Here is a 12,911-nt window from a genome sequence, read left to right as displayed (position 1 = left end):
ATGTTTTTATTTAATTTGCTTCATATCAAGGAGCTAAGTTCCCCTTTGAGACACATCATGAAAGAAATAAAAGATTAATAAAAGCCCAGGAAGTTGCTACATTCTTGCAGAGTTTGACAAAAAGCCTTAATATTATTCTGTTTCTTCCTCATAGATAAATAGAGACCAATGTTGTCATAGGAGTGTTTTTCATCACAAGCTGTCCAGTCCCCTGGGTACAGGTACGGTTTATACATCAAAATCTGAGAATGATGATAAATATATCAAGTAGAATATTTTTGAGTTAATGATACATATGTCCAGAGAATACTGACTATATAAATTGTTTTATTTATATAGTGCCATTTATAAAAGCTGTTTAAAACCATAAGCTCTTCCTGTGGTTTGACAAATGTGCTGACTGAGCAGGATAATGTCAGTTGTGATGCCAACTATTAGAACTCAGAAAGCTGTATGATTTTTAAACTTAAGTGACTATTTGAAAAGTTGAAAGTGATTCAATTTATTTTATAATCAAAAAGCTTAAAAAGCCATATTCAAAATCATATAACAGAACTCAACAACATAGCATCAAGTACATTTTCAGGTACTTCGATATTTGTTTTAATGCCATTCTTAATTTCTCACTTCCTTATTAGTATCCATCCTCAGCTGTTTCTCCACAAATTACTCTAAATTTCTTTGACTCTAATGATCACCTCTTTTCAGCAGCTATATTATCCCATATTTTGGAGTATAATGTATATATATTTTTAAAATTCTGTCATCGCCCTTTAATATTTGTCAATAGACAAGGCAATATAACCTAAAGTAATTTATATCAAAAAGAAAAAGTACTGTACCATTAATGGAATATTTTAATTGCGATCCCAGATAGTTTCTTAAAGGCCCATATTACTGCATTCTGTGGAGGAGGTAGACCAAGACAAATGTCTTAAATAATAAATACGATTTTGCAACCAGAATTTTCCTGAATATTTTTTCAAGGTAGGTTTAGGGAGACTGCAAGGTTAGGTAGAAAGTCTGGGTCTCTTCACTGAGAAACTGGCTCAGTCATACAGGAAACCAAGCAATTTACTAAGAAATACTAAAGAAGTCTATTACAATAAAGGGGCTTTTCAGAAATCTCAACAGATAAAAATTAAGGCATGGAAGCCTGGTAGAAATTCACGCGTGTGAAAAAATGAATCGGGAGATTGTTGAGGAGCAGTTCATCTATGTGCAAATGCCTCCCCAGTACTCCAGCACAGTTCAGAAGGTTGGATTATTACAGTTGTATGACAGCCAGCTGTGAAACACAAATTTGCTTGAGGCTGGTATATACTACCAACTTGACATTTAAGAAAATCTGTGCAGTTTTCCTTCTCAGATTTTGTTTCTTAGCTCAGTGATGTAGACTGCTGCATTTATCCTTATTTAGTCTCTCAATTTCTTATACTGTACTGCGTGCCTATGTACTGTTAGTACGCTATGGATAATTAATCTGCTGAATTTCTGCACAATAGTGGAATGCAATAAAAACATGAAGAAATGTCATAAAGAAACAATAGAGCAAGATATGACTAATAAATATGACAATAAAATGCTATTTTTTTGGTCAGAGTTCAAACTGATTAAAAAGACAGTCAATGTTTGGGTTTTCTAATTTTCAAAGTTTGATATTAAAAAGATTGGGTCTGCTATGTTAATTCAGTAAAACTAAACACCTGAAACTCAATAATTAGCATAGGTACTAAACCAGCAAAAGAAAATAGGGAATGATACAGAAAAACATGCAGCTTTTTGCTGCAGAGGCTGCATGCTGTGCAGACAGAAATTTCAACTCGTTACGATGAATAAAGATTAACTTAATTCCATTCTAATCTGTGGACATAATTTCTACTTACTGTTAAACTAAGTCATCTGTGTTTAAAAGTCGAGCTTTTGTAATGCTTCTACAGCACAGGACTAGTCTCAGTTCTAGAAAAAGCTATAAGCAAGATAAAACCCTGAGTCTCTTTTTCTCTCTCTCTTTCTCTTATTTATGTAAGTATGGATTCACATATGCTGAATTGCTGAAATGTATTTCTGAAGAACTAGAAAGCATCATTAAATGTGGAACATCTTGGAAAAAAGGAAAATATAGGCACTTATAGAATCATTAATTATTATTCTAAAAAATAACATTATTTTGACAGAAAACAAAACAAAAAAGCAATTATAATGTAATAAATATGAATCTTTTTCCTGCAAAAGAGCAAATAACACAGTTGCCTCTGTAGGCAGACATTCCGATAGAATCAGAGTTACATATCATTTATATTGAAATGTCGTATTGCTCCATATGAAATATTGTTTAAAGGTGTTTTCTCTTGATTTTGGGGAAAAAATCTTAAGCCACTTTTTTATAACAGGGTTTAGGTACTTATTTACAGAAAAAATACTGCAGTTATATGCCTTGATGAAATTCAAAACTACCTGGGTAACTAACTATCATTGTAATCAAAGCTATTGTAGTGTTCTTGGTGGTACTTAATCAGCGCTTTGAACTGGAGCCTGGAAGTGTAACAGGTCTTTAGTACAGCAACAGGTAAAGTTTTAAGCAATACGACGTCTGTTCAGTTGTCTCACCATGTGTGCCTCGTGTCATCTGAGATGCACGAATGTATATCTCCTGGCACCCTGCTGCTGGTCCGTATGCCCTATGTGATATTTGCCAGCCCCCTGAGGGTGTCTCAGATGCCTGAGGGTGTCTCAGATGCCTGAGGGTGTCTCAGTGTGGCAGTGGCCACTTGCATTGAGGCAACTGAACTGGGCCCTAAAGAAACAGACATCACTGAGAAAGGAGATTTGCTTCTTTCTGTCACTGACAGAGCACCAGAATAGCAAGAAGGAGTAACTGTTCTAAACAAAACACATCAGGAGGTGTCAGATTGCACCTCAGCCTTCGGAGATCTAAATATTCTCACAACTATTAGATGTTTTAAAAGAAACTCTCCTTGACCATCTTTCCTTTGCTGATTGCTGCAGAAAATGCATGCATATATTGAAAAACAATAAAATCACGGTTCTTAAATTAACTAGAGTATTTTTGGCTTAGTATTTTTTCTTCTGTGTGGTACCCAGAAATAATGCCTTTCTTACCATCGTTTCTCAGTGTCAGAGGTGTAGGAGGACTCAAAACTCTGGCATTTGTCACTGTGTTTTTTACCAGGCATATATAGCTGCCAACATCAGATGTTTGCACCTTGGAGATGTAGAGATTGCCTGTCTCCTGAGAGATGAAGCGTCTGCTATCTTCTGCCACAAAAGATGGAAATTCATTAAATACCCAGCTATAGATGATCTCTGAAAGAAAACAGAACAAATAAGAGAAAGCAATTATAGAAACAATATTGTGTGATGTTAGTGGTTACACTCAATAAATGTTCATTGTCTTTATTTAACTAATCTAGAAAAAAACAAGAGCTAAAAGCTTTTAAACTTTTTGTTTGTTTTTTTGTTTGTTTGTTTGTTTTAAAACTGAAGACTTTTTTTTCTCTCCTTGGAATTTTGGAAACAACATAAGCATTGAGTCCACAGGACAGATTTAGTTCAAGAAAATTAATTAAATTATTCAACAGACTCAGAAATCACCCATAGAATATTAGATAATTCCCTTTTCTAATCTTTTAGGTCAAGCCAGAAATAATATGTAAAACATTCTTTTCTGTACTTGTTCAAAATTTCTGTACTTGTTCCTCTATAGGAAGATGCATCCTGTAGAGCTAGGGATGACTTTTCCATGTATGTGTATAAACAGTTTTTAATTCTGAACATCTGTTTTTAAAATCAGCAGATTCTAATAACTGTTCAACCTACCTTGCAGGTAGTATTACCACACTACACTTCTGTCTTCTTCTACATTTGCTTCACAGAAGAACCTCAGAACCCTTCCCATATGCAGCTTAAATCCCTACAATCAATGAATAGTTCCTTAAACCAAAGCTACCAACTGTTTTGCCCCATAATCTGATGGATCAAAGACTAATCAAAGTGATTTTTTAAAAGGGTAATTAAAGCCAATGCCTTGGTTCTCATTTTTATCCCACAAATCATTCTGTTCACCTGAAAAGTATGTATTTTTCCTGTTATAATAATTTGTCGAGAAAAAAATATTATTTCCTATTATTCTGTATGCAATTATATCGTGATTTATTAAAAACCTAGATGCATTAATGTCTCTGTATTAGAAGGATCAGTAAAGTTAATGAGATTCTGATATAGCAGGGAATTCCTTGCAGGGAATTATTCATGTGGAGTTCCACGAATTGAGACTTTAAAGCCTTAACTTTATGTATACTTTTTTACATGTTGTTTTCCTTTCAATCTTACCTTCCACTGTTTTGTTTTGTCTTCACGCTTTAAAAAAATATTCTTCACTACTTAAACTAGCACATTACCTGTAAGGCAATTTCTTCTGCAATCTCCCCCCGTGATAGTCTTTAAAGAACTGACTCCAAAATCAGAAAAGCCAAAGCTAGTCCAGGTATATAAAATCCCTGCTACTACTCCATTGGTATAGCAAGTTCCAAGTTTTTAGATGCATATTTCTTAGGTGACTACTCTCAGCTTCAGCAGCGATATGAAGACAGTAGTTGCACGTGTGTCAGTCTCGTTCTCTCATACTTTTATCCCCACTACAGTCAAAATGTGTTCTTGATATAAAGTTAGCTGGAAAAGGAAAGGGTCAAAGGGGTGAGAGGAAACGCCTCAAAATTTAAATTTTTCTGTGTGCTTTTTTACTAACGATAAGAGAGGAACTGGTATAGCTCATGGTACAAGAAATGTGAAATACATTAACATTCTAGCTAAATATATTCCATAGCCAGGTGTGCAGTTTGACTTTAACAGTATAGAAAGCATTAGAAATTCCCACTGATCTGTCCTTTTTATCCCTGTGTTGTACCGTTCCCTGGCATGATGCTCAAAAAGGAATGGAAAAGCACAACGACTAGTTTTTTAAGCAATATAAGCAAATAGTGCAAGCAATGATGTAGCAATGCAGGATGTTCTGGCTTAATTTTGAAGTTCAGTCTAGTTTTGAAGTCAGATGAAAATTTTCTTATGAAAAATCGATAGTATTAGTACAAAAATGTTATGTTAAAGGACTAGTCATATTTACCTGACAGTAGGGGAAGATTTCTCCAAAACAGAATTAAGCTGCACACATCATTGACTTTTTGCTTAAAACCTTTCTCAGATCTAATTGTAATTCTGAGTGGTTACACAGGACCCTGAGGAGTTCAGGGCTCACAGAGAGCTCTCTGAGTGTTCAAAATTTCCTTCCTCTTCTGTTATGTTTCAGGCAAAATACTAATTAGCCCAAAATATTTCTCTCTGAAAATTTCATTGCCACACTTTGCTATGATGTCTTATCTGGCAGAAATGATTCATGGGAGCATAAAATTCTACAAAGTGATGATGAACATACAAGTTCAAGGAAAATGCATAGGCTTTAATTGAAGACACCTGTTACCAATTCAAATGGAAGCAATCAGTCTCACTAATTGCTCTGGCTTAAAAGTAGTTCAAACCAAGTGTAAAGCAGTTGTCATTGTGGGTTCATTTGTAGTTCACGTAGAATAGAATTTTCTCCACTTGTACCCTAAAACCACACACAGTTAATTATTCATTTATTAATTAGAACCTCTCCTAAGGAACGTATTTCAGGCAATAAATTTTTGTGCCTCTAAGGAAATAGAGCACTTAGTCTTTGCTGGTGCCGAATCCAGGGGGGATACTGTCATTTTGTAACCTTCTAAATTATTTTTGCTGTTAAAAATGGAGTGATGGATGAATGGGTACTGGGACAGGGTACTGACAAAAAAGTAACAGAACTTCTGCTAAATCTAAAACTCAAATCATTTATGCTATTAAGCTGCAGTTAATGTTTTTATTTGTGCATAGCTACAGCATCTGTATTCCAGCCAGGAGCCCAAACTCTAAAGCACAGCCAAAAGTGCTAACAGTTTACTTCTTGATCATTGTCAGTCCATTGACATTGAAGGAATTACTCCTATTTTTCATTTCTAAAAAAGCAAAACCCTGGGAATACACTTTCAAATACCTGAAGACTTTGCATTTGAATGCTCAGATCCAGAACTGATCTGGAATTCTGAACCTTCTTTGCAGGTGAAAAGCCCCTTACACACTTTATGAAGTTTCTCTCCTATCAGACCTGGTTAATGAGTTCAGCAGATTCTTAAATATAATTTTGAGGGTTACGTCCATACAGTATGCATAGGCTTCAGTGGAAATATCTCAGGGAAACTCTGCAATTTCCAATGCATGCTATGCAGAGCAGTCAGAAACAACCACAGCTGGCTGGGGATCTGGGGACCCAATAGTTTTTAGCTGACAGAAATAGATGGATGATCTTGCAGAAATGATTTTACAAAAGGGTGTTAAGAGAATGACTGCAGTTATGGGAAAATGGGCGTAGTTTGACATTGATCCATTGTACAAATGTCTCACACTTCTAAATTTGCAGCCATGGTAGGGGATGAAACTTGCACTGGTGTTCATATTCTGGGGCTCTGAATGTTCCCAGTTTATTTAGGGTTCTTAAATGACAGAATTGCTATTTTTGTTTTGTTATGTTTTGTTTTGTTTTCTTTTGGCAGTATCATGCCTAAGAGAATACCCAAATGATTGCAATGACGTATAAAAATAACTAATAAAGAGAGAACGATGGAGAATCAACATTTAAAACATTGCTGTCTGTCTATAGAGAAGTCTGTCATCTATAGCACACACACAGTAAAATATTCTAAAACAACAGTGAATACATTTGTATGCCCCAAGTCCCACAGCAGTTCAGCACAGGAGCACATGTAAGCTACAAGAAGAGAGGCTTGCATTTAAATATTATCTGAAATCCCATTTTTACAAAATGGTAAACCACTGAGTGAACTTTTTGAATTTCAGAACAAGAAGCCTAAGACTAAACAGATGACACTAGGCTTATTGCACACAGCTCACTGCAGTTGTTAGTGAACTTCAAGCCTATATTTTCCTATAATGGTTTAGGTTAAAAGATTTTAGAACCAGTGTCATTTGGCTAAGCACAAAGCACAAGTGTCATTGTAATAACTTTTTAATAGGAGACTAAACTCCAGAGATGCATCTCAAGCCTGACAGGTAAATAATGATGAGCTTCAAGAGATTTTTGAAGCTAAAAGTTGGTGCTACCAAAATCTAAATAAACAAAACTACAACTGTAAAATCAAGAAGTAATTGCCCTAGATATGAACTTTCTGAAGTCATCTCCTTTTGAGAAAAGACTGAGTAAATGGTTTCTCCATGCTGTACTCATTTTGCTTTCAACAGGGAAAAAAAGTTTAAGTGAAAATAGGAAACTGTGAATACTGCAGTATACAGAAGTTTAGAGTATTTTTACAGGATATATGCTGATCTTATTTTTTATTTTTATGCCCATCTTTTTTATTTTTAATGTGACACCTATGCCAAAACCACAAAGATGATGCAGAGCCCTTCCTGGAAATTACAGTTGACTGCCAACACAAAAGAAACTTTATGTGGATACTATTCATCAACGCAAACAGAAACAGAGAGTAAAAAGAGAAATTATGAATTATAGAGGCAGTTGTAAATTGGTACTCTCCTGTGACCTGTTATATGCAAAGTCTTGGTGTGAAAATTATTTAAGTCATTTTGGTAACTGCAAAACTGGTATTTCCTTTTATGAATGACCAGACTTGTTTACAGAAAAATGTCTCCAAGGTGTTTTGTATCTGTTTTCTGAAGGTCATTTGGAAAGCCTTCCAAATGTCCAATTTGTTTCTGTGTTTTATTAAGTACTTTTTAGTGGGCAATGTAGGTGAAAATCTGGGTCACTTGGTGATAAAGTAGTGAGAAGAGAGCATCTATCTCCTGCCAAAAAGAATATATGGTGTGAAATTTTGTTTACTATAATTTCTTAAATGATTTTTGTAGATCTATTTTCTCCATTTAACAACACTAATTCCTAAACTGTCACAACGTGACATACTTCCCATAATGAATGAAGCTGGAATACTGACATGTCAGCATTAATGTTAGTGTTGTATTGTGCTTTTGGAGATATCATTCTGATGCAGAAAACATCAGTACTATGGTAATGCAAAAGCCTTTCTGTCATTGTGGGTCAGTAAGAAATAAGCCCTTAAGTATTGTAACATGAGCTGTGCTGGAGGCATTCAGATACCATCACATATTCACTCCTGTGTTTGTTAGTGCCTGAATATTTCCCAGATTTGCTTCAAGGCTTTTCTCCTGAGAAATTGCTTGTTTCGTCCTTTTAACATGCAGTTTCTGGACAGCTCTTTCATCAATCCTGTCAGCTAAGTGGTATTTTGGGTGGCAAGTGAAGATGTAACAAGAAAGTCACCATACAAACTCCTTGAAGGCCACATAAACAGTCCACACAATGGTTAAACATTGTATCTTTAAGGGCAAAGCATGCAAATGCACATCCCATAATTGCACTTCTGTGGAGTTGTGGTGTTTGTACAAGAAATAAGTCCATTTTGTGTCTTCTTTTTGTAATGCAGTGGGAGATATTGTACTCCATCTCCTCCAGTATCCTGTTGGGAAAATATGTTTCTCTTCCTCTGGTTACGTTTTCCTCTGATTACCCCAATTCCACAAGATGGCAGTACTTGATGAATAAATGGCACTGATGCCTGATGACAGCCAAAATCTGAGATAATCTGGGAGTTTTAGCAACTCTGGAGAAGTTTCTTCTCCTCTTTTTTTTTATTGATAAAAAAAGAAGCAAAAAGTGCACTCAAGATGAATTTACTATACATAGCTATGAACCATGAAATTTGCATGATGGCTTTGCTTTCCCATTCAGAAATATTTCACTGAAACAAAATAAAGTATCAGGAAAAATATATGCCTAAATATCTCTTGCTGAAAATAGGAAACCTTATTTTATCACACACCCAGTTTCAACCTTTATCATCACACTTGCTGCTTGCATATTCTGTGTACAAACCACAGAATACGGGTGCAATATGTGGCACTCTCTAATGATGGAGAACACTTCACATTCAGAAGGGGGAAGGCTTCTTTTTAGCTAAAATGAATGATAACTATGGGTTGTTCCTCCAGCCTCCCACCACAACCAGATAAATAATTTTGGTGCATTTCTTTGTGCTGCTGTGGCTTATTATCAGTGCTCATTAATCCTCCAAGAAAATATTTAATGAAGGTAATTTATTTGTTGCATTGTAATGCACCCACATAGAGCAAACAGATATTGTCGATTTATCAGCTAGCAATGAAATTGCTTCTTTTCTGCTCTGGGGGCTCTGTATCTACTGCTCACTTACCTGAAACACAATTCTACCAATCACATATTTGTCTTTGTTCAGATTTAATTACAGTGATAAATCTTCAAATATTCTCTTTCTTATAACCATTTGCACAGCCAATAACTAAAAGTATGGTAGAAAAGGTAAGTGTACTGTCAGGACTAATCTTGTACTGGAGGATACAAATATTATATTGTCATTACCAGTGTACACAGCCAATACAGTCTCACTTGTACATTTGACATGTATGAAATGCAGCCAACCATTGAAACGTGTAAAGACCGATGAAATCTCTTTCTCGTACATATACTCTTTAAAGAGACCACAAAGCATTCAACAAAAATATGATTTCTGGGAAAGGATGCTAGAGTATTATGTGTATTTGATTGTCACTGGCATGATTTTCATATTAAAATAAAAAAAAAACCAACTCTGTTCCAGAAAGAATCACTATATTGTGATCAAAAGCAACTCATGAGCACATGTCCTTCAGGCTCTTTCGCCCTCAGACAAGACCAGATATTATCAGTCCAGTCTTTAAAAATGTCCAGTGAGTCAAATTCCTAAATTTAGATCTTCAGAATAAGCTATTTAATTGCTCAGTCAATAATTAGACAGTTTTCCTTAATATTTGTGTATATTTCCTTTTTTTTTTGCAGTACTGTTTATTACTTATTCAACTCACCATATTGAAAGTATTGAAAACACTTTATTGATGACCTATAATAAACTTTTACAGTTACAATGGAAGACCATTATCCTCATATGTATGAAGCTTCTGTTCTTGAGGCTAGATCACCCAAATATCTTCAACTTTTCCTTAAAAGCAGTGATTTCGAATCTTCTACTTAGTTTTATTGTTGTCATCTCTACTGCTTTTCTACATCTTATAATGTAGGACTCAAAGCTAGACATGGTATTCTATTTGAGACATTAACACTATTGATAATTGGAATAATAGTCTCACATACTCTATAGGTAGCAGTCCTCTTAGTATTTCCTAGAACTGAAGTATGCAGTTTTCCATTCTACTAAATATTCCATTTTCTGTAATAGCAGTATTTTTCTGAGGAAGAATGCTGTTTAATCACTTATTTCCCTTTATTCTATCTGTAAATTTGATCTTTGGTAAGTATAGTAGTCTGCATTTTGCTGATTTTTTTGTTACTCATTGCAAGCCATTTCTCTAATGTACTGATCCTTTTGGATTCTCATTCTGTGCTCTGCAGTGATTGTAACGTCTTGCAGCTAGGAGTCATTCACAAACACTAACTATGCCTTTCTTTCCACTAGGCCACCCACGCTTTCAAAGAAAAAAAAAAAAAGATATGATTTGTTCTTGACAAATCCATATTGGCTGTTTTTTAACACCTCATTACCATCTTATTGCCTACAAATTCGGTGTTTAATATTATGTCAGAGTTACTTTGCAGAACTCAAACTCAGCCTGACTATGGGCCCTCCTTTATTTAAAGACAAACAAACAACAAAAGAAAGACATTTGATTTTCTTGACATATTCTGAAATAATTTTTGAGATACCACATTCTCAGTAACCTTTTCATGTAAAGGAATGTTTAGACAGGCTGTAATTTCAGAATTTAAGGCCATCAATATATATTGTTGTCTTATGAAAGTAAAGAAAACGTGAAAATGATGTAAATTTATGGAAAAAAAAGCTGATGGTGGAAACAAATAAATTTGTGGTTACGACTGAAAGAAGTTTTTTAAGGAAGAAAAACATTGGGAAGAGAAAACTCTGACCACAAGGCAGATGAACTACAAATAGGAAGTTTTAAAAATATTTTGAAAAGAAAATACCAACAGCTCTACTATTGATACTCATCTATTATTAGGTAGGAATGAAAATCAATACTTATGTAGAGAAATCCTGAATGCTCCATATAAATTCACGTTCTATATTTTATAACATAGCAGGTAATGTAGATGTCACTGTATAATGCTATTTTCTAGGAAAAGGAGAAAAAAGTGGATGGTAAAAAGCAATGAAGTTACACAGTCTAAATAAGGAATACCAGAGAATTTAATTCGGAATTTAAGCATTAGCACTGCAGCTCTTTTAATCAATACTACTGACTCTACAGAACTATTGAAACATCTATGGCCAGCAGGACTAGGGAAGTGATCATCCCTTTGGACTCGGCACTGATTGATAAGGCCACACCTCAAATAGAGTGTTCAGTTTTGGGCCCCTCACTACAAGAAGGACATCAAGGTGCTGGAGCGTGTCCAGAGAAGGGCAACGAAGTTGGTGAAGGGTCTGGAGAACAAGTCTTATGAGAAGCGGCTGAAGGAACTGGGGTTGTTTAGTCTGGAGAAAAGGAGGCTGAGGGGAGACCTTATTGCTCTCTACAACTACCTGAAAGGAGGTTGTAGTGTGGTGGGGGTCGGTCTCTTCTCCCAAGTAACAAGTGATAGGACAAGGGGAAATGGCCTTAAGTTGAGCCAGGGGAGGTTTAGATTAGATATTAGGAGAAATTTCTTCACAGAGAGAGTGGTTAGGCATTGGAACAGGCTGCCCAGGGAAGTGGTTGAGTCACCATCCATGGAGGTATTTAGAAGACATACAGATGTGGTGCTTAGGGATGTTGGACTTGATGATCTTAAGGGACTTTTCCAACCTAAATGATTCTATGATTCTATGATTAGTAATTTCCAAAGACAAGAATTAGACATAATTTTGTTCCAGCATTAGAAAGGGTAACCAGGAAGACCCACATCATTATGAGTTCATCAGCTTCAATCTTAGATGAAATAATTCAATGACTGATAGGAGACTTGATTAATATCCAATTTAAAAAGTGAGATATAATTAACAATATTGGAAGAAAATAAATCTAGTGAAACTAACTCAGTATATTTTTATAGTTATTTTTATTGACAAAGACAGCAAAGTTTCTGTAGTGTACCTAGAATTCATGTTTTATAAAAGAACATGCTGATTAAAAAGAATTAGAATAACCTCAAAATTAATTTATTGTGCATTGCAAGGATTAGAAATTGACTGCAAAGCATGATCAAAAGGATCAGTTCTGGAATTCTTTGTCCTCTGCTGCTGAACATTTTAAAAGTTAAAAAGAAACCTATGCAGTTGTAATCACTGATCTACAGGAGATATAAAACTTGACAGTGACAAATGTGCAGGACGAGTCTCTGGTAAACTCTGATTTGGATAGCTTGTTGTTACTAGAACCTTTTTTTATGATGGAAATGTGTAGAATGTACAGTAACACAAGTTGATTATTTCTTAATAATTTGAATGAAGAAGAATTCTGTGGTAATGACTATTGCACTCATGAAGTGGCGTTGGAAAATAATGAGGAAATTGTTTAATTCTTAGGAAAACATATCACTGCATATAATATTTATATACGGAAATTATTTTCTCTGGCAAAACATTCAACAGAATTTAAAATAATTTCTTTTTCTCCTTTTTTCTCTTTCACACTTTACATCATCTCTCTTGTTCCCTGATCATGCTACGACACTCGATTTTCTCTGTATTTTAATGGCACTGGTGTGATAGTTATTCCGGCATGGTCTACTTCTT

General features: G+C 35.0%; 1 protein-coding gene across 2 annotated transcripts in view; it reads right to left on the bottom strand.

The window, feature by feature from the left end:
- The window catches only part of CNTN5 (contactin 5), a gene marked incomplete at both ends in the record, with an annotated part of 363,298 nt that overhangs the window by 167,944 nt on the left and 182,443 nt on the right, over window positions 1–12,911 (bottom strand). For both annotated transcript variants that reach the window (XM_082305015.1, XM_082305016.1), the window contains one exon: window positions 3,124–3,327. In XM_082305015.1, the coding sequence (XP_082161141.1) occupies window positions 3,124–3,327 (204 nt within the window). The remainder of the gene's footprint in view (window positions 1–3,123; window positions 3,328–12,911) is intronic.

Source organism: Platalea leucorodia, assembly GCF_965183815.1.
Source record: "Platalea leucorodia genome assembly, chromosome: 2".
In the NCBI taxonomy this organism is placed as follows: domain Eukaryota; kingdom Metazoa; phylum Chordata; class Aves; order Pelecaniformes; family Threskiornithidae; genus Platalea; species Platalea leucorodia.
The sequence above is the reverse complement of the archived record's forward strand: the minus strand, read 5'-3'. Positions and strand labels throughout refer to the sequence as shown.